General features: G+C 52.6%; 1 protein-coding gene across 3 annotated transcripts; it reads left to right on the top strand.

Moving 5' to 3' along the window:
• The first annotated feature begins 3,085 nt into the window (after positions 1-3,085).
• Positions 3,086-21,471, top strand: VSIG10 (V-set and immunoglobulin domain containing 10). Of its 3 annotated transcripts, XM_077835320.1 has the most exons (9): positions 3,086-3,261; positions 6,737-7,021; positions 14,193-14,498; positions 15,899-16,186; positions 17,130-17,423; positions 18,101-18,211; positions 19,151-19,163; positions 20,264-20,445; positions 21,008-21,471. In XM_077835320.1, the coding sequence occupies exons 1-9, from the start codon at positions 3,180-3,182 to the stop codon at positions 21,130-21,132; spliced, it is 1,686 nt and encodes a 561-aa protein (XP_077691446.1). In that variant the 5' UTR covers positions 3,086-3,179; the 3' UTR covers positions 21,133-21,471. The 3 variants fall into 3 exon arrangements, 1 of the variants encoding a protein (XP_077691446.1); XR_013348104.1 differs by lacking the exon at positions 19,151-19,163; XR_013348105.1 differs by lacking the exon at positions 19,151-19,163 and having other exon boundaries at positions 21,329-21,466.
• The last annotated feature ends 953 nt before the right edge of the window (positions 21,472-22,424 follow it).

Raw genomic sequence — 22,424 nt, 5'->3', positions numbered from 1 at the left:
CGGCAGGTGCTCAGCACCTCTGGAAATCAGGCCTTGACTCTCTTTAACGCCAAGGTGGGTTTATCTGTAACTCGGCACCCCCCAGAATGAAACCTTTGGGCAACATTTAGACCTGGTATAAGCAATTGCAACTTAAGACATGTCGGTGGAGGTGCATCCACTTACCAGCAGGTGTGAATTTGACCCTGTGTCTTTCTATGCAGCTCTGTGGCCAATTCACCTCCCCAGCCTCTTTCCTTTCATGTCAGAGGGTCACTTTCTCTTGTGGCTGTACAAGTGGGTGCAGCCGGCAGAGTCATCATTCACCGGTACGTTCCTCACAGCTCATGTGCTGAGCCCTGCTGTCAGCCAGGGCCAGCACATCCACTGCTGGGTCTGTGCACTGTAGCCCTCTGCTGACAAACTGTGAGGCCCTTTGCCGTGCCCCCGGGGCGTATTTATTGTGGCTCTTTGTTCCAAGCCTGTTCTCCCCTGAGTTCTGTGCCTGGCGTCTAATCCCTGAGCCGAACCAGGGCGCAGGCTGTTGCTATGACACCTTTGAGAAGTAACAAAGAGGGATAAACAAAGCGGATCAGTGAGGCAGAAGCAGTTGACACAAAGGTAGAGCCTGACTACAAAACACATGTGAGCAGGGCAGGGCGTGGGATTGTCATGGCCAAAGCGTGCAGGAAGGAATGCATATGAGGACAGAGAGCTTGATATGAATGCTCAGTAGGAAACGCTCCATAGAAAAGGGTAAACACAGGAGGAGGGGAAGATCATGGTCAGTGTGGAGAACACACCTGAGTATCAGTAAGGAGATGGTGTGGCTGAAACTCTCTTTTTCTGCAGGGCGACTAAGCAGGGAGCCAGCTCCCAGGGCACTGAATATGGTCAGACCTCGCTGTGGGGCCTTTCTCTTACAGGGCAGTTGCACAAAAGCAGGCTCATGAACTAATCCATGTTTAGGGTGGGCACTCACGAGGTTTTCCAGGTGAAGGGTGCAGGCAGGAGGGAGGCACGGACAGCATGAGCTGAACAGAGGACAGACACCAAGGAAGACAGAGAAGGGAACTGTTTCTTGCCAATAGGACAGGGCTCCTCCATGGTGCCTGAGCGGGTTTGTGGCAATGCAATTGCCTGTGTGTGCATTTGGCCACCCCTCTGCAATGTTAGCAGCCTTTTGTAAACAGAACATCCTCAGGGACCGTGCCAGCTACCTCCCCTTCCAGTGAGAAGCTGACCCCCTGGGTAGCCCTGAATCTGCTACTGCTCGGAAAAGATGCAGCAGTATCAACTCGGGGCCTTAGGGCTATCCAAGTTCGGGGCTTGGAGGTCCTACTGATGTTGGTGAGAGCTGTATCTGCAGATCTAAGACAATACATGGTCCTGTGCGGTGCAGGGTGGTAGGCACTAATGGGAGACGAAGGGAGTGCTAATGATTAATTGTCCTGCATCACATGCACATCTCGGGTGACCAGATGTCCCAATTTTATAGAGACAGTCCCGATTTTCTGGGGCTTTGTCTTATATAGGTGCCTATTACCCCCCACCCACTATCCCGATTTTTCACACTTGCTGTCTGGTTACCCCGTGCACATCTTCAGCGTAGCATTGTTATAATGCTGACTTCCCTTCCAGGGCCCTATCCAGCAGATGGTGTGGCAGAGCTGGTTCAGAGGAATTTCTAGTACATACCTTGCTGCTCTGTTAGGATCACAAAACTTATCTATAAGCTCTTTGGGGCAGGGGCAGGTACGCACAACAGGGCCTGATTGTGTTTGGGAGCAGTAGGTGCTGCTGAGATAGAAAAGGCCTCTTAGACCACTGAGTCCTTTCCCCTGAAAGTGCCCGTCACAGTCCCAAAGGCAAAAGCAACCGTCCTGTGCCCTTGCAGAGCACCTTTAACTCAAGCATTAGAGCACTGTGGCCAAGTGTTGTTATCCCAGGCCTACTGACAAGGAACCAAGGGCTCGCCCAAAGTACCCCAGCGACCAGTCCTACTGATGGGGAACCAGTGGCTCGCCCGGGGTACCCCAGTGACCAGTTGTAGTGGCAGGGAACTGAGGGCTCACCTGGGGTACCCCAGGGACTGGTCCTACTGACAGGGAACCAAGGACTTGACCAGGTTACCCCAGCAACCGGTCCTTCCTCCTCCAGTGAGCTGGCCCAGGGTACCCCAGCAACCAGCCCTACTGACGGGACTCCAAGGGCTCACCCAGGGTACCCAGCCACCGGTCCCGCTGACGGGGCACCGAGGGCTTGCCCGGGGTACCCCAGGGACTGGTCCTGCTGACAGGGCCCCGAGGGCTCGCCCGGGGTACCCCAGCAACCGGACCTGCTGACAGGGCCCCGAGGGCTCGCCTGGGGTACCCCAGGGACCGGTCCTGCTGATGGGGCCCTGAGGGCTTGCCCAGGGTACCCCAGCGACCGGTCCTACTCATGGGGCCCCGAGGGCTCGCCCGGGGTACCCCAGCGACCGGACCCGCTGACGGGGCCCCAAGGGCTCACCCGGGGTACCCCAGGGACCGGTCCCGCTGACGGGGCCCCGAAGGCTCACCCGGGGTACCCCAGGGACCGGTCCCGCTGACGGGGCCCCGAGGGCTCACCCGGGGTACCCCAGGGACCGGTCCCGCTGACGGGGCCCCGAGGGCTCGCCCGGGGTACCCCAGGGACCGGTCCCGCTGACGGGGCCCCGAGGGCTCGCCCGGGGTACCCCAGGGACCGGTCCCGCTGACGGGGCCCCGAGGGCTCGCCCGGGGAACCGGGCAGGCAGTGGCAGAGCTGGGAACGGACAGGGGAGTCCTGGCCCCTAGCCTCCTGCTGGGATCAGGTACCCCAGGCTGCTTCATCAGCTCCACTGACACTGGGCCGCCCCTTGGCCTCCTCCCAGCGGGGCCGGGGGCTTGGTGCGCCAGCCTCCAGCGCCCCGCTGGCTCCCACCAGAGCCGGGGCTGGGATCGGGCTCCCGGGCGGCGGGGGTGGCGCGCCGGGCCCCCCTGCTCGGCTCGGACCCCGGGGAGGGCGAGCGGCCGGGGCGCGGCTGCGGCGGAGGGAGGCGGGGCGGCTCCTGCGGGGCGGGGCTGGGTCCGGGTCCCGGCCCCCAGCGGGGCAGTGCCGGGGCTGGCTGGCGGCTTGGCCGGCTCGGGCACTGGCTGCGCGGCGTCTCTGTGTCCGCCCGCCCGCTCCGCCGTGCACCGATGCAGGTCCCCGGCTGGAGCCCGGCCGCCCTCCTCCTCGCCGCCTGCCTCTGGCGGCTGCCGCCGGGCCGGGGCGCTGCAGGTACCGGGACCCGCTCCGGGGCTGGGCGGGGAGGGGCCCGCGGCGCCGGGACCTGGCTGGCCGGCCCGTGCGCTGCTCGCACCCACCCAGCGCTGTGTCCGGCGCTGCACCTCGGTCCCTTCCAGCCTGCGGGGCCCGCCCGGGGACGGGCCCCCTCCTCTGCCCGGCCCGGCCCGGCCCGGCCCAGGCGGCATGTCTGAGTGCGCTATTCCCCTGGGCACGGCTCTGGGCCTGGCCCCACAGCGACCCGGGGATGCGCTGATCGCGTCTGGCTTTGTGCTGGCCAACGCCTGCAGGGCGGCCGGGTGGGACCTGCGCCTCCTGGGGAAGCGGGGCAGCTGTAACGTCAAACGGCTTCTGCTCCTTAGCCCTGGCCGGCTGCGGTAACCATCGCAGCCACGCTCCTCGCTGTGCAAAGCGGGGCAAAGTCTCGGGATGCCGCTTGTAGACATTAGGGAAACTGAGGCAGGGAGCCTTCCCGGGGCCGGGGCACAGCTGGGAACGCTGCTTTCAGTCGGACGCGATCCAGGCTCGGGTATCTGGGGCTGTTGTCGAGCTACAGGCTGTAGTGTGCGACTCCGCTCCTGGACCCTGAAGCTAGGTTTGGTTTCACAACGCCTTGTGAGGTAGGGAAGTGTTAAGCCTATTGTACAGGTGGGGAAGCTGAGGCACAGAGAGGTGAAGTGAGCTGCCCAGGTTAGTCTGTGGCTATGACAGGAATAGAATCTAGCTGTCTTGGGTCCTAGTTGGGTGTTTTAACCAGAGACTGTCCTTTTCTAGATCTCTGTCCAGCTCCTAATGGAAAGGTGTCTACAACACCCAAATAGTCACCTCCGTAGCTGGCACTAATTGGCCCTCTTGCCAGTCAGTCTCAGCAGAGAAGTTGAGAATTGAAGGGGTCATGGATACTCCCAGGCTGGGAAGCATTTGCGGGGAGGGATGTGGAGTATGGAGGAAAGGTGCCTTACCACTGCAGGTGCAGTAAATACAGTGAAAACTTCAGTGCCCAGCGTTGTCACGCACTCCTGTGTGATCACTGAGTGCGCAGGAAGAAGTGTGTCAATTTTCTCTTAAAGATACATGGCTGTTGGAAGCTTCCCCAAGAGTCTTGTTTGACTGACAGGACACTGCCTGTTGCCTCATGGAAAAGCCTTCAAAGCATTTCTGTTAGTAAAACTTTATCGTTCCCCTTTTTAAAACAACCAAATTGTGTACTTCAGTGTATCATCCAAGTGCAGAAGTAGCTATAATTCTCATAGACCAAACAACAAAGAGTTACAGGAGGCAGCGTTGACTGAAGCATCAAACTGGGACTCCGGGGACTGGGGTTCTGTGCCCAGCCCTGTTGCAGGACTCTGAGCAAGTCACTTTCGCTGCCCGTGCCTCAGTTTCCCACCTGTGAAATGCAGATAACTATCCTCTGTAAACTGGCTTGAGTGAGATGGATGAGGAGAGCTATATCAGAGCAAGCTATTACGATTTATTACAAATAATATGATAATACAAAGTACTTTTCATCACAGATCTCAGTGCTTCACAAAATGGGTAAATGGTGCTATCCCCTATTTGTAATTGAGCCACAGAAAGATTCAGAGACAGAATTTCACCGGCAATTCCTATTGACTTCATTGCTGTTATTTGTATATACACTTGTATTTTGGTAGTGCCTAGAGATCCTGACCAAGATCAGAACTCCTCTGTGCAGTACTGATGCATAGTGTTAGACAGCCCCTGCCCTTGGAGCTTAATATTGAAATAGGGTGGCAGGAGAAACAGAGGCACAGAGAGGCCAAATGAATTGGCACAGCAGGGCAGTAGCAGCGCTGAGAATAGAACCCAGGTTTCCGGGGTCCCCGTCCCGTGCTCTCTCCACTAGGCAGCCCTGATCCAGTGGAATGGGCGAATGCCCAGCCCGTCTCAGAATCGGGCAGTTAGCTACTGGCCTAAGGGGAGTGGACGGTAGGGCTGGGCATGGAACACCGCTCTTCTGGCTCTGGCTGTGTGCTGAGGCCCCAAGCACGGTGATTTATGGCTAACTGGAACCATTCACGTAGCCTGCTCCTCCCTGCTGCCCTGAACGTGTTTCCAAAACTAGCTCCACCCGGTGTTGAGGAGTGATTTAACTACTTATTATATATATAGCCTCTGGAGAATGGTGCACGTAGGAGAGAACAAACACAACACCATTCTTGTCAGTTCACCTTCCTTGTTCTGTCCTCTCCAGCCTGGTTGCAGTTGCGCTCTGAGATATGTTATCAGGGCTTCCGGTAAAGCACAAAGAGAAGAGACTTTTACCAGATCATCTGTTCTTTCCCTTCCCCCCACCCTCCTCTTTATTGTGTAAACAGCAAGACATTCTATGCAGAGACAGTTTTAGTGGTATGGTCACCACCTGCCTGGTGTTAGACCAGGAGACCTGGCCCGGGTAAGCGAGATTCCAAGGCCTGTTTTCCGAGCGTTCCCCTCTAATCCAAGCCTGGCCTGCTGCTTTGGGATGCAGTGCTGGGTCTGCTGCTAGAATACGGTGTCTTGATGGGAGTTCTGCTCGCTGGTGTTGGCCTTGGGCCAAGCAAGCCTAGCTCTGGTCAGAGGTTGATGAGGACAGTCAGCGGGAGGACTGGGTGGCGTCTATCATCTTCCAACAGCTACGGATTCTGGAGCAATATTATTGCACTTTTACGGGAGGCTGGCTGACTCCCCTGCCGGTGTGAGTGTTGCAATTGGAGCTGCTACAAAGGAGGAAAATGGGAATGATGCAGGGAAATGGTGGCTGTGAATGCTGAGATGGGTTAGTGTCTTTGAACCCTACTCAGACCAGATAAATGTAGACCCCAGTCACTGCTGGCCATCCATGCACAGGTCCCAGCAGCCCAGATGAGATTTGGCTCCTCCCAAATTCTTCGCCTGCCGTGCTGGTGGGAGGAAGGCAGCAGCTAGCCCCATATCTTTCATTTACAGCCCAAGCGGGGTCCCTGTTTCTGCTCACTTGTCAGCACTAGGCATCTTTAGCTGCCCAATGCATCCCAGAATCCTTTGCACTGGTTTGTAGCAATGGTTCAAAGGAGGCACCATGGCAGCTGTTGCAAAGGATACTGAGATAGAGACCCAAAGACAGCCCCTTGTGCAACTGAGCAGAAAGAGGGATGCAGATTTGGAAGGGGTCTTGGGTGGGCAGAAACTCAGCAGCCAGGGAAACATGCCTTAGGATGGGCCTGTTGGTGAGTGACCAGGGTGGTCCCAGTGTTCTTCCAGCAGCATGCCCACATGTGGCATCTTAGATGGCCCCCTGCTTAATCAGGAGTATAGCCCCCACTGTGTTTCATGGACGAGATGGCTTCCTCTTTGGTGCATGGCTTGGGGGATGGAAAATCCTTTGCTGAGATGCCCAGGGGGATTCACCTGCCAGCCACCAAAGCGGGTGGTGAGACCATGGGGGCACGGTGCACGTTCTAACGCTCTCCTTCTCTGCGTGCAGGAACAGAAGAGGTGATCATCGGGGAGGCCGGAGAGAGCGTCGTCCTCTTGTGCCGAAATGTGTCTGAGCGAGCGGACGAGGTGGACTGGTTTCACGGTGACCCTGGCACCGTGCCCCCACTCTTCTCCTCCAAAGCCAAGCTGCCCCAAGATGCCCGCTTGTCCCTGGTGGACAATAGCTCTCTACACATCTTAGCGTTGCGCCCGCAGGATGAGGGCAATTACACCTGCAAGGACGTGCTGAACGAGATAGTCCGAGAGCACAGAGTCCAGCTCCTGGTAGCCAGTGAGTTTCTCTACGCGCGGTGTCTTGTAGCTGCAGGGGGCTTCACCTCACGGAGTCCGAGAGTTTAAAGCTAGAAGGGACCACTAGTTCACCAAGTCTGACTTCCTGTCCATCGCAGGCTGTCTACACCAGCCAGCGCCCACACGCTAAACCCAACAACTGAAGTGAGGCCGAAGGAAATGGGACCCACGGGAGATTAGATTGTTCCATGCCGTGGGCAGAGATTAGGAGGGACTGAGGTACGCCAGTGCCCGAGGCCCCTGCAATGGTAGGGAAATGATTAAACGAGATATACCCAGATAATCCTGGCAAGTGACCCCCATTCACGGGGTGCAGAGCAAGGCGAAACCCCCCCAAGATCCCTGCCAATCTGACCTGGGGGGAAATTTCCTCCCTCCCCCACATGGCGATCTGAGCATGTGAGCAAGAACGTGGCAGCCAAGCCCCTGAGAGAGAGAATGCTTGGTGCCATCTCAGAGCCCTGGCCTGGGCTGCAGATGTGGGCGGCCATAGCAGTTGTGCAGGAGGTAACGTGTGAAATGGCAACCTCACCTCCACGGCACCCCGGTTAGAGGGTGGTAAATACTAGCCACAGACAGCCCTGTGCCCTCCAATGGGAATGGCTTGCGGGGTTGGGATAGAACCAGCCACCTGAAGGGGAGAGGGTCTTTATCCCACCCCCAGTCCCCTGAGCCACTTGCCTTTCCCTCTCCCTGAGTCCAAGTTGCCCTTTGGGCTCTCACTGTCTCTCCCCCGTTCCGTGCCCGAGTGAGTCCCAGGTGCTGCGTTGTGTAGATACACGGTCTCCCTCCACAGAGAGTTGTTCCTTTTGAACAACAGTGAGGAAACCCTGACGTGTCTGGGCCGAGGCGGGGAGAGCTCAGTCCAGGGGACGTGAACGGTGAGCAGAGTGAATGGCTGGGAAGAGTCGGGAGACAGGCAAAGCCACTTGCGTCATTGAAATGGGGAATGCGTTCCTGCCGGCAGCCGTCCCACCTTGGGCTGCCATCCTGGTAGACTGCTCCGGCTAAACCAGATTGGTTGGTGCTTGGTCGGCGAAACACAGGCTGCTGCAGGACGTGGGGGTGTTCATTCAGCAGATGGCCCTCTTCCCGCTGAGTCAGTATTGAACCAGTGCCCTGTGGGGTTGTGGGAGATGAGAAATAAAACCAAGGTCCTAGCTGCCTGTTAAATATCCCGTGGGCCTCTTTCCTGGCCAAATTTTAGCTGGGGTGATTGTATTCGGCTGATTGAAATGGAAGCTTCAGCTCTGGACAGAATTCTTTTTTAACTCTCTGTCCTAAACTGTTATGCAGTAGGGCTGGGCATTGTTAAATGGCTATTGGGTTCTTCCCCAGAAGTGGCTGCATTTCACTGGCGAAGGTTCCTGTGTGTGTAGTCTGGGAAGTGTGTTGGAATCCTTTGGAATGAAGGGCACTGTGTAAATATATGGTTAATTTAGGACACCTGCAAGAGGGGTCTTAGTTTCTCTCCATTTCCAGAATCTGCCCCCCACTCCTTCCTGTTTCCAAGCCCGCTGGATCACTGCAGGGCTGTCCTTAGAACTCCATCCAGGGTTTTGCCCTACACGAACTGGGGATCTAGTGGTGGTGGGAGGTGCCGGGAGGCAGCACAAAAGTGCAAAGCTTAGAAAACCTGCAGCGCAGGCAGGCAGGACCTCAGCCCCTTGCAGTTCCTTGCTGATGTGCCTCACCTCTCACTCGGCAACAGCCACCTCTAGAGCTTAGAGAGGAGCAGGGTCTGCCAATATAACTGTTAGCCGCTCTGCTGAGCCTAATTGGGTGCAATGGGGACTCTGAGCCACTAGGGCCTGGACTGTGACCACCACTTTCATTGTATGCCCCCCTGCACAGCCCAGTCCCTACTGCCGTGATCTGGGGTCTGGCTGCATTCCAGCTGGAGGAGGCATTTCAAGCTTGCATAGGCACATCTGCGCTAGCTTTGATCCAGCTAATGTGCTAAAAATAGCCGCAAGGCCACAGCAGCATGACTGGTGGGATGGGCTAGCCGCCAGAGTATGTGCCTCGGGGCCCAGGCGGGATTGTAAGGGCGGGGTAGTCACTCTGCTACTTCGAGCAGACTAGCTCAATCCAAGCGACTGCGCCGAGGTCCACCCAAGTCGACGCTGGAATTTACACCTCCAACTCAAATGAAGACGTACTCTGGAATGAGGAATAGTCTGTGTCCTGCTACCTCTTGAGCTATCCAGTGCCCTTGTGTGTGACGTTCTGCATTAGCTCCTTTCTTCCTTGTTCGTTACCTGCTGTGTGCAGGCTATTGTTTCCTTTGTATCCTTTCTCTCAGCCTTATTTCCTGTTTGTGTTCAGAGTGTTCCTCTGACGGAGAGCTGCTGCACCTATTTTGCCCAGAGCAGCGCTCTGAAAGGTTGCGCAGGGGGAGAGGCCCTTCCCAGTGCAGGGAACTCCACCATGGATTTGACACGAACAGCTGATGTGTGGAGTATTCAAATGCAAGAAATAAACATTAGGCTGCTGCAGCATGTGGGTTAGTGGTTTGAGCATAGGACTGGGAAGTAGAGACTCTAGAGTTCTAATCCCAACCCTGCCGCTAATTCCCAGTGATCTTGGGCAAGTCATTCAACCATTCTGTGACTCAGTTTCCCCAGTTGTAAAAGTATGTAACCACCTCTTAGGGCTGCTTGTGAGCCTTAGTTATTTACACTTGGTCGAACACCACAGACATGGTCTGTATTATCATTGCACTGGGGTTTTTGTGTTTGTTCGTTTGTTTTGATATTTTGGTGTTTTACCTGGAATATATAAAACAGGACCCAGTTCATGGACTTCCTGTTGAAAGCTCAGTCTTTTTAGTTAATCCAAAGGAAGGTTAAGAGTGACTTGGCCACTGTCTACAAGGACCTACAGCAAGGACAGATTTCTGATAGCAGACAATGCTTTAACCCAGCAGAAAAAGGCAAAATGAGATTCAATGGTTGGAAGCTAAAGCTAGACCAATTCAAATGGAAAACAAGGGGCACATTTTCCACAGCAAGGCTCATTAAGCACCGGAAGAACTTACCGAGGGATGTGTTAGTTTCTCCATCGCTTGCAGTCTTTCGGTCGAGATTGGGTATCTTTCGAAAAGAGACACTCTAGCTCAGCCAGAAATGGTGCAGGAATGATTGGGTGAGTTCTCTGGTCTGTTGTCCAGGAGGTCAGACTGGGCCCTCAGAATGGTCCCTTCTGCTTTAAAATCTAAATGAAAAGGTCCCAAATATCAGATAGAATTAATTATAGCACGCAACAGGAGTTCAGTTGTGGCTTTTAGCCATTGTCCCGTGTTTGTGGTGGTGCAGAGGTGTGTGACTTGAGGGGAAACGCACACCCAATCTCCTGGAATGTTCAATCTTACTTTGGTATCAACGGTGGCTCATCACAGGTGAGGACCGTTCTCGAGTTGCTGTTTTGAAATGTGTCTCGATGCCAGTCGTGTTATATTGATGTCAGCCAGGAGTTCAGAGGCTAACAGAACACTAGTTCAGGTGGCAGATTCCAAGACCCAGCACAAAGATGCTTTTCCGCTGAGTCACCCTAAGCTCAAGTACTTGGACCCTGAATAAAGCTGTGGAGTAGTTTCTGATGACTCATGCTGGCAGGTCACTCCACCAAACGTTGGACTGGCTCTTTGGATCCAGGGCAGTGGAAGTTCTGCAACTAGAAACATCCAGTTTTGGCAAGAAAGCTTATACTGAGGCTTATGCTTAGTCACTGGAGTTACCAATTAAAGCCAAATCCCGAGAAAGGATGTGTTTGCAGTATAGAGACTGTTCAAAGCAGGCTGGGGATTTCACCTGCTTCCAGCTACTTTTCCCTGAAAATTTGTGTGAAGTGGGTGAGTTAAAGGAAACGAATGTTTTGTTTGTTTATACTAGTATGCAAATGAGCTCTGGGTGAGCCTGTGCAGCCTTCCCTTGTCAGCCCTTAGAGATGGAGCAGGGAACTGGGCATCGGAGTCCTGGCTCTGCCACTAACTCTCTGTGTGATTCTGAGCAAGTTGCTTGACCTCTGTGCCTCAGTTTCCCTATCTATAAAATGGGGATAATAATTCTTCCTGCAGAGGGGCCAGTGAAGCTTAATTACTTCGTGTTTAGAAAGTGGTGTGAGCGCTCTCAAATGGCAAGTTCTACATCAGGGTAAATGTTTTCCCTAGCGTACATAGTTGATGTTATTTATGAGCAAAAGAAACCTCTCTCTCTCTCTCAAGCCCTGTGCACAGCATATAGCCTAACTCTGCTTCCTAAACTCCATGCATAACAGAAAGGAAAGGGAGGCTACAGGTTTGCTACACTCTGTATCCTCCCTAACCAGCCCAATGGAAAAGTCCATACTGGGGCTGTTGATTAATCACAGTGAACTCACATGATTAACTCAAAAAAATTAATCATAATTAAAAAAAATTAATCACGATTAATCACAATTTTAATCACACTGTTAAACAAGAGAATACCAATTGAAATTTATTAAATATTTTGGATGTTTTTCTACATTTTCATATATATTGTCTTCTGAGTTGCAATTGAAATCAAAGTGTATATTATTTTTGATTACAAATATTTGCACTGGAAAAATGATAAACTGAAGACATGGTATTTTTCAATTCACCTCACACAAGTACTGTCGTGCAATCTCTTTGTCGTGAAAGCGCAACTCACAAATGTAGAAATTTTTTTTGTTACATAACTGCACTCAAAAACAAAACAATGTAAAACTTCAGTGCCTACATTTACATTTGTAGGCGATAATGCTGCCCTCTTCTTATTTTCAATGTCACCTGAAAGTGAGAACAGGCATTTGCATGGCCGTTTTGTAGCTGGCATTGCAAGGTATTTATGTGCCAGATACGCTAAACATTCAGGTTTTGGTCACCATTCCAGAGGACATGCTTCCATGTTGATGAGGCTCGTTAAAAATTAATGTGTTAATTAAATTTGTGACTGAACTCCTTGGGGGAGAATTGTATGTCCCCTGCTGTTTTATCCGCATTCTGCCATAGATTTCATGTTATAGCAGTCTTGGATGATGACCCAGCACATGTTGTTCATTTTAAGAACACTTTCACTGCAGATTTGACAAAACGCAAAGAAGGTACCAATGTGAGATTTCTAAAGATAGCTACAGCACTCAACCCAAGGTTTAAGAATCCTAAGTGCCTTCCAAAATCTGAGAGGGGCAAGGTCTAAAGCATGCTTTCAGAAGTCTTAAAAGAGCAATACTCCGATGCAAAAACTACAGAACCCGAACCTCCAAAAAAGAGAATCAATCTTCTGCTGGTGGCATCTGACTCAGATAATGAAAATGAACATGCGTCGGTCCGCACTGCTTTGGATTGTTATCGAGCAGAACCCATCATCGCATGGACGCATGTCCCCTGGAATAGTGGTTGAAGCATGAAGGGGCATATGAATCTTTAGCACATCTGGCACGTAAATATCTTGTGATGCTGGCTACAACAGTGCCATGCGAACGCCTGTTCTCACTTTCAGGTGACATTGTAAACAAGAAGTGGGCAGCATTATCGCCTGCAAATGTAAACAAACTTGTTTGTCTGAGTGATTGGCTGAACAAGAAGTAGGACTGAGTGGACTTGCAGGCTCTACAATTTTACATTGTTTTATTTTTGAATGCAGGTTTTTTTTAACATGATTCTAATTTGTAAGTTCAACTTTCATGATAAAGAGAATGCACTCCAGTACTTGTACTTGCAGGTGAATTGAAAAATGCTACTGCTTTTGTTTTTTTACAGTGCAAATACTTGTAATCAAAAATAAATATCAAGTGAGCACTGTGCACTTTGCATTCTGTGTTGCAATTGAAATCAACATATTTGAAAATGTAGAAAACATCCAAAAATATTTAAATGGTATTCTATTATTGTTTCAGTGCAATTCATCGCAATTAATTTTTTTAATCGCTTGACAGCCCCAGTCCATACTCCTGCCCAAAGGAAGCAGACACTCCTTACTTAGAAGCTGCTCCTGGTTTGGGGTGTTGCTGGCAAACTATGTTTGTTGTTTTTGCTGCCAACTGGATAAATGCTCTACAGAGCAGCCCGCAGATCTCCTTTCCCTTGGGCCCTCTCCTGTACAGACTGCAGTGCCAGGCTTTGTTTGACAGCCCCTGTGTCAACAACTGCTCTCTAAAGATAGAGTTGAATTAGGAGTCGGGTTGCGCAGGCTGGTGCGGTAACATAATGTGCTAACCCTGAAATCCCCAAGACTATTACTAGGGGGAGTTGTTTGATTACTGTTTGAGTGTCAAAAATACACGTGAATGGATGTGGAGCTTAAAGCAAACAAAATATAGACCGGAAATAAGGAGAAAGCACGCTCCGCCCCACTCTTTGCAACAGCTGGGAGCAGCCCCCTGTCCTGTGTTCCACCACCCCCATCCTCTCACCCCTCTGCGAATGTAGCAGTCTGGAGCTTCAGATGGCTCTTGACTTGCTTTACCCTCGCTCAATTCTTTCACTATTTAAATAATAACCCAAACATAATCCCAGTTGCTATCAAACCAACAGTCCTGGAAGAAGTCCAGAAATGACTTTCCCTAGGCCCTCTGGGTTGTGGAATTTGCCCCCGCAGCTGAATTGCAGTTTGTACGTTGATCTGGGCTGCAGAGCACAGCTGGCACATGCAGCCCTCTTGCAGCAAGCGGAGTAGGGCTGACAGAAACGGAGGTGGCCTGGATCTGGGCCCAGGGGCTCATTGCTAAGACCCCGATCCCGCAAGCTGAAGACCCAGGCTCCCATCCTGCTAGCTGTTCTGTGGCCACATGGGGCGCCAAAGTTTAGCCTCCTGCCTCAGGGCTGGGCTGGCAGGTTTCTTCGTTGCCAGGTGCATTGGGAAGCACTCACGCTTTGGCTGCAATGGGGGCTCCTGCAGCTCAGGGCTGCAGCTGGCTACTTCCCCATGAGGCCTTTAAAAGCCATTGGAGGTAGATCGCACAACATGCATGGGCATTGTCAAACTGGGGGAGGACCTCTTCAGAGCTTGTGGGGGACCCCAGAGAACCAGAATTCCCCAGCTAAATATTGGGCAAGCTTTGCCCAGACATAAGGTAGCACTTTATGCTGCTTTGAGGGGACTGTTTTGTTACACACCCCAGTTCTGGTTTCTCCTTGCCCATTTCAGGTGGCCCCAGCAACGTGTCTGTCAGCATCTCCCCTGCCGCAGCACTGCCCAATGGCACGGTGTACGTAGACAAACGCGACACTGTGATGTTCAGCTGCACTGGCAGCTCCCACCCGGAGCCCACCATGGCGTGGACTTTCCAGCTGCCCAGTGCGGCCCCAGAAACGTTTACTGAAGTCAATGGTTCCTCCACCGTCTACACCCTGCAAAATCTATCCTCACGCTTCCAGGGGAACTACTCGTGCACAGCAAGGAACCCTCTCAGTGGCAGAAGTCGGACATCAACCAAGGAGCTCCTGGTCTACTGTGCGTAAGAGCATTTGCAGTGTTATGGCTTGGGGAAAGGAATGGGACGGGGGGTGCTTTTCTGGTGTTTTCCTTGCCAGTAGGTCTGGGTGTTAGCACAAGGGGTAATCAGAGTGGGAATGGTATCCTGGCTTTTGCCTCTTAAAACCTTTTGCTACAAAAAAATTGGGTCCAAATGTAAACCTCACCCCTGAACCCTCCTAAGGGTGGGGGTGGGTTAGAATCTCGGTATCCAAATCTGCCTCAACCATGCTTGTAAGTCTGATCCAGGATAGGCATATTGTCCGAATCAGGTTTGAACGGATGATCTTGGTGATCTGGGCCTCAAGTCTAACCCTGAGCTGGAGCTGGGTCTAACCTCATCTACCTTGTGCAGCTTTGCACACAACTGGAAATAGACATACTGATCATTTCTGAGGCACCAAATGTCATCCCATGTCATCGAACTGAATGCATTTAGCAAGAGTCTTGTCATTTTCCACACGCTGTGGGTGACTTGAGAGATTTCACTCGTGACCATTGATGATGATATTTACGGTTTGCAGTGTTATAGCTGTGTTGGTTTCAGGATATCAGAGAGCTGTGGTGGGTGCGGTTATACCTTTAATTGGATCAACTTCTGTTGGTGAGAGAGACAAGCTTTGGAGCTACATAGAACTCTTCTTCAGCTGTGGGAAAGATAATTCCCAGAGCTTGAGAAGAGCTCAGTGTAGCTCAGAAGCTTGTCTCTTTCATCAACGGAAGTTGCATCAATAAAAGATATAACCTCACCCACCTTGTTTCTATGCTGTTTACTGACAAGTAATATTTGTACAGGGCTCTGAAGCTGTAGGGCCCTATTCTCACCTGGTGTAAACTGAGGTAGCCCCTGTGAAGCCAGTGCAGCTATGCGGATACATGGCACCTGAGATCTGGCTTGCGAGGGACTGTGTGCGCACCACAATGTATCAGGAAGGACGAAGGTGTGATTGCTAAGACATGCTGCTGTATTAACATCAGATAACGCACACGCTAAAACCAAAACGGCCCTGCACAGCATAAGGATGGTTCACTGCCTAGTGTTTAGGGGAACAGACTTCCTTGCTCCCTGTAAGGGCTGGGTTGAGATTGCCCCACTGCCTTTTCTGCTGGGGACCTCATCCCAGGTCTCCAGTGGTTGCTGTGTGCTGCTATGAAAAGAGCACACATGCTGCCCCCCCACCCCCCCCGAAGACTGGTGTGGGATTGCAGGGAGGGAATTGAGACAAGTGGAAAGAGAGAAGAACCATAAAATTTTTAAAAGGAGCTAGGGGGAAAATAATACCTCACAGGCTAAAGTGCTGACATTGTGATGGTTTCACGGCGTGGTCAATCTCAGCAGAGATGAAGGCGTCTTTAACCGCGTGTTGTTTTGTCGTTAGATCCCCCGCTGTCGGTCCCAAGGTGTTGGGCTCAAACTGCCCAAGTGGGGTTGATGCTGCAGTTGTTTTGTAACTGGCCCGGGGGATACCCGCACCCCGTCCTCCAGTGGACAGAAGAGGGGCGAGACCTGGAGAATTCGAGCTGGGTCGTTAATGCAACAGGCACTGGGGACACCCACGTGGAAACTCTGAGCAGCTCTCGCCTCTTCCATGGGAAGGTGTTCAAGTGTGTCGGGAGCCACATCCTAAAGCAGGAGGAAGAGGAGCCGACCTGCACTGTGCAGATAAGTGAGTCAGCCTGTCCCTCCCTGGTTAGCCATTAACGAACCTGTGCATGTGGAGAGCCAGGCTGCCAGCTTGGCTCCACTGAGAGCCCCAGACACAGGTCTGAGGGCAGCGAGTCATCCAGGGAATCTGATTCTCCCCTGCCCTGCGCCTCCTGTTGCTATTTCTAGCTGTGGAAAGTGCGGGGAAACACTGGGATGGGAGCGTTTGATATGACAGTAAATGGTTATGCAGGGCCCAAGGCAGTGGGGATCAGATCCTGTGGCCCAGAGCCTCCGCCGGGGCATAACTTGATGGACACAGATAGCTCCATGGAGGTCCGTGAGATGACTCACGTGCATACAGCTGCTCAGGCATGTACGGGTTTGCAGGACTGGGGCCGAGAATTTAAAAAGTCCCTAATAATGTTGGCAACCTTGATTTTTTGGTTGCCCAACTTGAGATCCCATAAAGGGACTGGATTTTCAGTGTGTGTGCGCTAGGATAGGGAAACCGAGGCAAAGAGAGGTGTAGTGCCTTGGCCAAGCTCACCCAGCAGGCCAGTGGCAGAGCTGGGAATAGAACCCAGAGCTTCTGAGGCCCAGTGCAGGGCTCTATCCATCAGGCCTCACTGCCTCACAAAGTAAGGGATCCGGCCCTGTTTCAGCAAAGCATGTGCTTAACTTTGAAGGTGGGCAAGTGCTTGGAACCAGGGCCTAAGAGACTTGCCCAAGGTCAAAAAAGGCAGTCAAGCAGAGCTGGGAATTGAATGCAGATCTCCTGAGACCCAGGCCCGTGCCTCCTCTAATTATCTGGGTGCGCAGTGGCTGCCTGTCAGTGTGGACCCAGGGTTCTTGTACATACACCAATACATGAGGTCATTTGAAAGTTGCTATAGAAACATAAGATCTTTTTACTATAGGATTTTCAACCTCCTTCTCGACTCCCTTCCTCCCTCCCTGTTTAGAAGCCCCTTTGCTGGCGACGGAGCCACTGAAGACCTGCTTTGTGGGTGGCACCGTGTCCCTCACGTGCCAAGTGATGGAGAGCAATCCCTCTGCGAGAATCAGCTGGCTTCGGAATGTGTCCCAGCCTGAGGTGGAGATCCAGTCTGGTGGGAGGTACCTGGTCACCCAAGAGGGCAGCGTCTCCAATCTCACCATTCAGAACTGTTCCCACAACGCTGATGAAGGCTACTATGTCTGCAAAGCTGAGAACCCCGTGGGGCTGAAGGAAGCCTACATTTCCCTCACTGTGAAGAGTAAGTTAGCAATGCTGTAGCTGGGGAGGGGGGTAGCTGAAGCAGGATGCGAGGAGCGGGAGCACGACATGAACAGGAGCAATAAGTGAGTCTCTGATGTAACGACCTGGATTCCTCTTCTCTAGGGCTCCCCGTGAGACGTAAAACCCCAGGGAGAGATGAGCTTATGCCTCATTTGTGTGGGTTCATAGTTGTCTCCCATGTATCTCTGTCCATCGGAGCATTCCCAGCTGCATGGGGGGGGGAGGGGCAGTGGACACTGGCTGGCAGAGCCGCGATCTTAGTCTAGTGAATGGGTCCAGTGCCGGAAGTGACAGGATCAGTGTGAAAAACGACACAATCCGGCCTGATGTGTGAGAGAAGCTGTTTATGGGTCAGCTGAGTGACTGGTGCGGTCCCTTCCTGAGGCCTATTGTGTAGCTGTATTAAACGCACCGGCTGAAATCTGCAGTCAGTCGGAGCCTAGCCAGGGGCAGTTCCCGTGGCACACTGCAGTGGTTTTCATCTGCATGAGGTGTGTGTGCGTGATGGCGACGCACCCATCTTGCCAATGGAGCAGGCCAGTTACAGGGTAACCGTTGGCATCAGGGCAGCACTGTGACCGGCCCCATCACCTGCGTCTAGCCAGTGACAATCCCATAGGCTGAGCTTCTGCGTCTCTCCTCTCCTCCGCACAGAGCCGGTGAATATAGTCGGGGTGGTGGGAACAGTCGTGGTCCTGCTGCTGCTGGGACTTCTGGTCATCGCTGGAATCATTTTGTACTACAACCCCCTCCTGTGCCTGCAAGGTAAGAGGAGCTGGCACCCCCTCCACCCTGGCACCCCCTCTGCCCTCCCAGCCACGAGGCGCACAGATGAGAGCTCTGCTTCTCCAGACCTGACCTGGTGCAGTCCTTCAGTTTTATCCCCAGCCTGTAATCCTGGGGCCCTCCCCACCCCACTTACCTGTGTCCACCACTGATGCGCACACCTTACCTTGGGCTCCTTCCCCTAGCCCCTGTAGGAACTGTGTCCACTTCAGGAGCAAGGCCAGAGGTACCCAGAAAGCGGGGGCACTTGCATAGCCGACCAAGAGTGGATGGCATGGCTGTCTCTCTGCGGGACCTTGCACAGTACTGGAGATCATAGAATCATAGAATATTAGAGTTGGAAGGGACCTCTGGAGGTCATCTAGTCCAACCCCCTGCCCAGAGCAGGACCAATCCCCAACTAAATCATCCCAGCCAGGGCTTTGTCAAGCCTGACCTTAAAAACTTCTAAGGAAGGGGATTCCACCACCTCCCTAGGTAACGCATTCCAGTGTTTCACCACCCCCCTAGTGAAAAAGTTTTTCCTAATATCCAACCTAAACCTCCCCCATGGCAACTTGAGACCATTACTCCTCGTTCTGTCATCTGCTACCACTGAGAACAGTCTAGATCATGTGTGTCTTGTGCTAAACCGCCCTCCCCTTCCCCTGCAAAGTTGTATCTGATGCTGTCATCTCATCCGTCTCTGAGCCGACCACAGCTGCCTTCTGCTGCTTCAGTGGGACAGCACCACCTTCCTGGGCCATGCGTCTGTGTGGCGATTGCCTGGACGGTCCCAGTTCAGTATAACAGACAATATTGCCAAAGGCAGCAAATGATCTTACCATGAAACTGCCTTTGCTTTGTCTGAGGAACCATGTTTATGAAGGTTTCTTAAATCTTTTTTCCCCCTCCCTCTTCTTTCCCCCTCCCCCACAGGCAGCATATTCAGGTGAGTGTTTTCCTTCCCCCGAGCTCTGTGCAAACCTAGGTATATCCGCAGTCCGGTAGACTTGCTGCGGGTGTAACTAGGATAGACGCGACCCAAGGCAGGAGCTGCACCAACTGAAATCATCGGCTAAGGTGAGTGCAGTTGTACGGATGCCAAGTCCTGCACAGAACCAAGGACCAACGCCACAGGCCCCAGTCACTTGAGCTAACCGCGACTCTCTGTTAGCTATTGCTAGTAGCCAGGCTTCTGTCACCTGTGGAACAGCCGCTAGAAGGGACGAGATCACGTGTGTTACACTGACCCGAGTAACTGTGCCGCCTCTAGGGAAGGAAACACCAATCTAAATTCCTCTCCTGCTGTTTGGTTCAACTAAGTTGTGGGGAAGAGGGAGGGATAAGGTAACGGACACTCCTTGGCTGTTCTTGTTATGCAATGACTTTGAGATTGCTGGAGAGGCCCTGACTTTTGAGTCGCATCCCCTGCTCCCTGAAGACAAGGTAATTCTGCCTTGTTCTTTGTAGTTTAGGGAGTAAATAAAAGCAGCAACATGCTGCCTCTCTGGCTGACAAATAGCTTCTCCACCCCAAGTGACATCAACCCCCCAAAACAAGAACTTTCCTGGGGTCGTGGTGTTCTTCACCTCAGCACCCTTTTCTAATGCTTATTGTTCCTCCCCTCCCCTTCTGGGTTCTGTCCCTGGCTCCACTCTTGTGTGGCTTTGGGTGATTTCCTGCCCCACCTGCGTGCCTCAGTTTCCCCACCTGTGCAGTGGGGAAAGTACTCACCTCACAGGGTGATGATGGGGATTTATCCATGAATGTTTGTAAACTGCTCTGAGGACTTTGGATGAAAAATGCTGCCAAGCTGCAAAGCCCTATCAGCGCTATTGCTGTCAGTGAACTCTGAGGGCGTGGTGCTGCCCTAGCAGCTGTGAGTACAGGACTTGACAAAGCAGCCACAACTGGCAACACCCGGTTAGAGCCACAGGTACAATTCTGTAGCCCCCTGGGGGAATGGAGGAAGGCCGGGGGCTGGAAGAAAGAGGGAAGGGGCAGCCCTGCAGCATTCTCCATCACTTTCATTTGCTCTCCTGATCGCAGGAATCAAGACTCAAATGATGTCTTCGTGCTGGTGGATTCAGATGGAGAAGAGGAAGAGGAGGAGGAGGAGGAGGAGGAGGGGCAGAAAGAAGAAGCGACTGGCAAGTCCAATGTGCATCGAGTGACGGCCCTGGTGAATGGGAACAGCACCCAGGCTGGTTATGGCCACCATTTTACTGAGAGTAAGCACCTGGCTTTGGAGACACATCGCTGCACAGTGAAATAGGCTGCCCCATCAAGCCGCTGAGTAAAATTTCTGTGGGTGGGAGGCCACCACTTTCCCCGTGTCCTTGCTCAGTGGGCGGTGTCCCAGCAGCACCAGCTGGGAGACGGGAGGAGCAGTGATGGACTTCACCTCTTCTCTCCACCCGCACATACTGCATGCAGCAACACAGCTGCCGGAGTTAGGTGTTGAGGATCATTTGTATTGTGAGCGTCTACAGGCCTCCGTCAGGACCAGGGCCCTGTTGCTGAGGGCACAGCACACACCTAGCGAGAGAGAGAGAGAGAGCCCCGGCTCTGAGAAGACGCTCACAGTCTGAACGGGTAAACAGAGGAAGGACGGGGGAAAGGAATGTAGCGAGGCTATTCCACACTCCATGGCTTGCTCTTCCCTCACCCCTAGACAAATACACACTAATAACATGACTACTACACCTTAGCGCCCTGGGTGCTTGGCTTGGCCGGGCCATGGCTCTGGTCGTAATGGTGTGCTAGGGTCTCCTGCCTTGTGATTTCTTCTAGGTGACATCAGTGAGCGGCACAGTGAGCTCTCAACAGAGGAAGTGGAGAGTGAAGAGAGGCCAGCTACGCAGAGGCAAATTCTCCCTTTTCTTGATGAAATGGGTGGAACTGTGGGTGGAAGTTAAACTTCAAATGCATCATTGATATGTGGCTGCATCTAGGCTGTTAAAATTCCTGCAGTGGGATTGGCCTGATCTGGTTGTTAGTTTCTTTCTTCCCTCGCCCCAGCCCTGTTTTTCATTCTTTCGTTTTGTTTATTCTTTCATCTCATACAGTTCTTTTTTTCTCTTTCTTTTTGGCTATTTCTTCCCTTCTCTCAAGTTTTCTTGTTAATAAGAGGAAGTGCAGAGGCAGACAGAGTTCAGGAGGAACGTGTCTCTGCTTCAAAAGATCTTGCCCCCTGGGTATCCTCTTCATCTCTAAGCCTGCCGCTGACCGTGTCCGGGACACGTGTGGCGTTAACAGGAGGGCAGTTCTGTATCACGAAAAAGGATAAAGGCAATCCCAGCAATATACTTGTATGTGCAAGATGCAGCAAATACTGCGTGGGGGGGAAGGGCTGGAGGAGTTTGCTTCCTAACTGCTAGATTGTGCATGGGTCTGTTTTTGATGAAAACGTTCCAATGCTGGAAGGAAAGGTCAGGATGTACTCTGCGCTGCATGGCTTTCACAGGGCCAACTGGCCTGTTGTTCTGCACTGAGGAAGTGAGAAGACCTGCTTGAAGCTTTGCAAGTGATTTTGATCCAGAGACCCGACTCCGCTCTAAAAGCATCATCCAAGCTATGGGATACTCCTACTGCCAGCTCTGCCTTGTGGGGAGGAAGAAGGATGTTCTTGTGGTTAACATGCAGGATCTGGGTTCTGGTTCTTCTCCTGCCACAGACTTCCTGCGGGGCAAGTCTCACAGGCTTGAGTTTTCAAAAGTGGCCACTAATTTTGATGCCTCCATTTTGGACTTTCCAACTTTAGACGACTGTCAGAACCCTAACTTGCCTTCGTGCCATGCCCCTTCCACTTCGGCCGTGCTACTGCCCCGGAGGGAGCAATATGCTCGGAATGGTCTATGACAGAGGTGGCCAAACTTACCGATCCTCTGAGCTGCATACGATAATCTTCAGATGTTTGAGAGCCGGGCGCACCTGCTCAGGCCTTCTACCCACTGGGCAGAAGCCCATAGCCTCACCACCCTGCTGCAGGCAGGAGCCCTGAGCTCCTCCATCCCTTCACCCCCTGCAGTCTGGTAGGTGTAGAACGGGGGCATGGGGGACTCCACGAGCCACACTTGAACTGTAAAAGAGCCAGATGTGGCTTGCGAGCAGCAGTTTGGCCACCCCAGTCTATGCCAATCTCCGAGTCACACAGGAACGTAACCCAGAAGAATGCTCAGAGAGCGCTGTGAGCTGACAAGGCCCAGGA

This window comes from Eretmochelys imbricata, chromosome 15 (genome assembly GCF_965152235.1).
Source record: "Eretmochelys imbricata isolate rEreImb1 chromosome 15, rEreImb1.hap1, whole genome shotgun sequence".
Classification (NCBI taxonomy): domain Eukaryota; kingdom Metazoa; phylum Chordata; order Testudines; family Cheloniidae; genus Eretmochelys; species Eretmochelys imbricata.
The sequence above is the reverse complement of the archived record's forward strand: the minus strand, read 5'-3'. Positions and strand labels throughout refer to the sequence as shown.

What these genes read in the sequence shown, in the direction of transcription:
- VSIG10 (XM_077835320.1), top strand. Translation starts at nt 3,180, where the DNA reads ATGCAGGTCCCCGGCTGGAGCCCGGCCGCCCTCCTCCTCGCCGCCTGC. An exon ending in CAAGGAGCTCCTGGTCTACT is followed by an intron (nt 14,499 to 15,898) that starts GTGCGTAAGAGC and finishes TTTTGTCGTTAG; the next exon opens with ATCCCCCGCTGTCGGTCCCA. An exon ending in GACCTGCACTGTGCAGATAA is followed by an intron (nt 16,187 to 17,129) that starts GTGAGTCAGCCT and finishes CTCCCTGTTTAG; the next exon opens with AAGCCCCTTTGCTGGCGACG.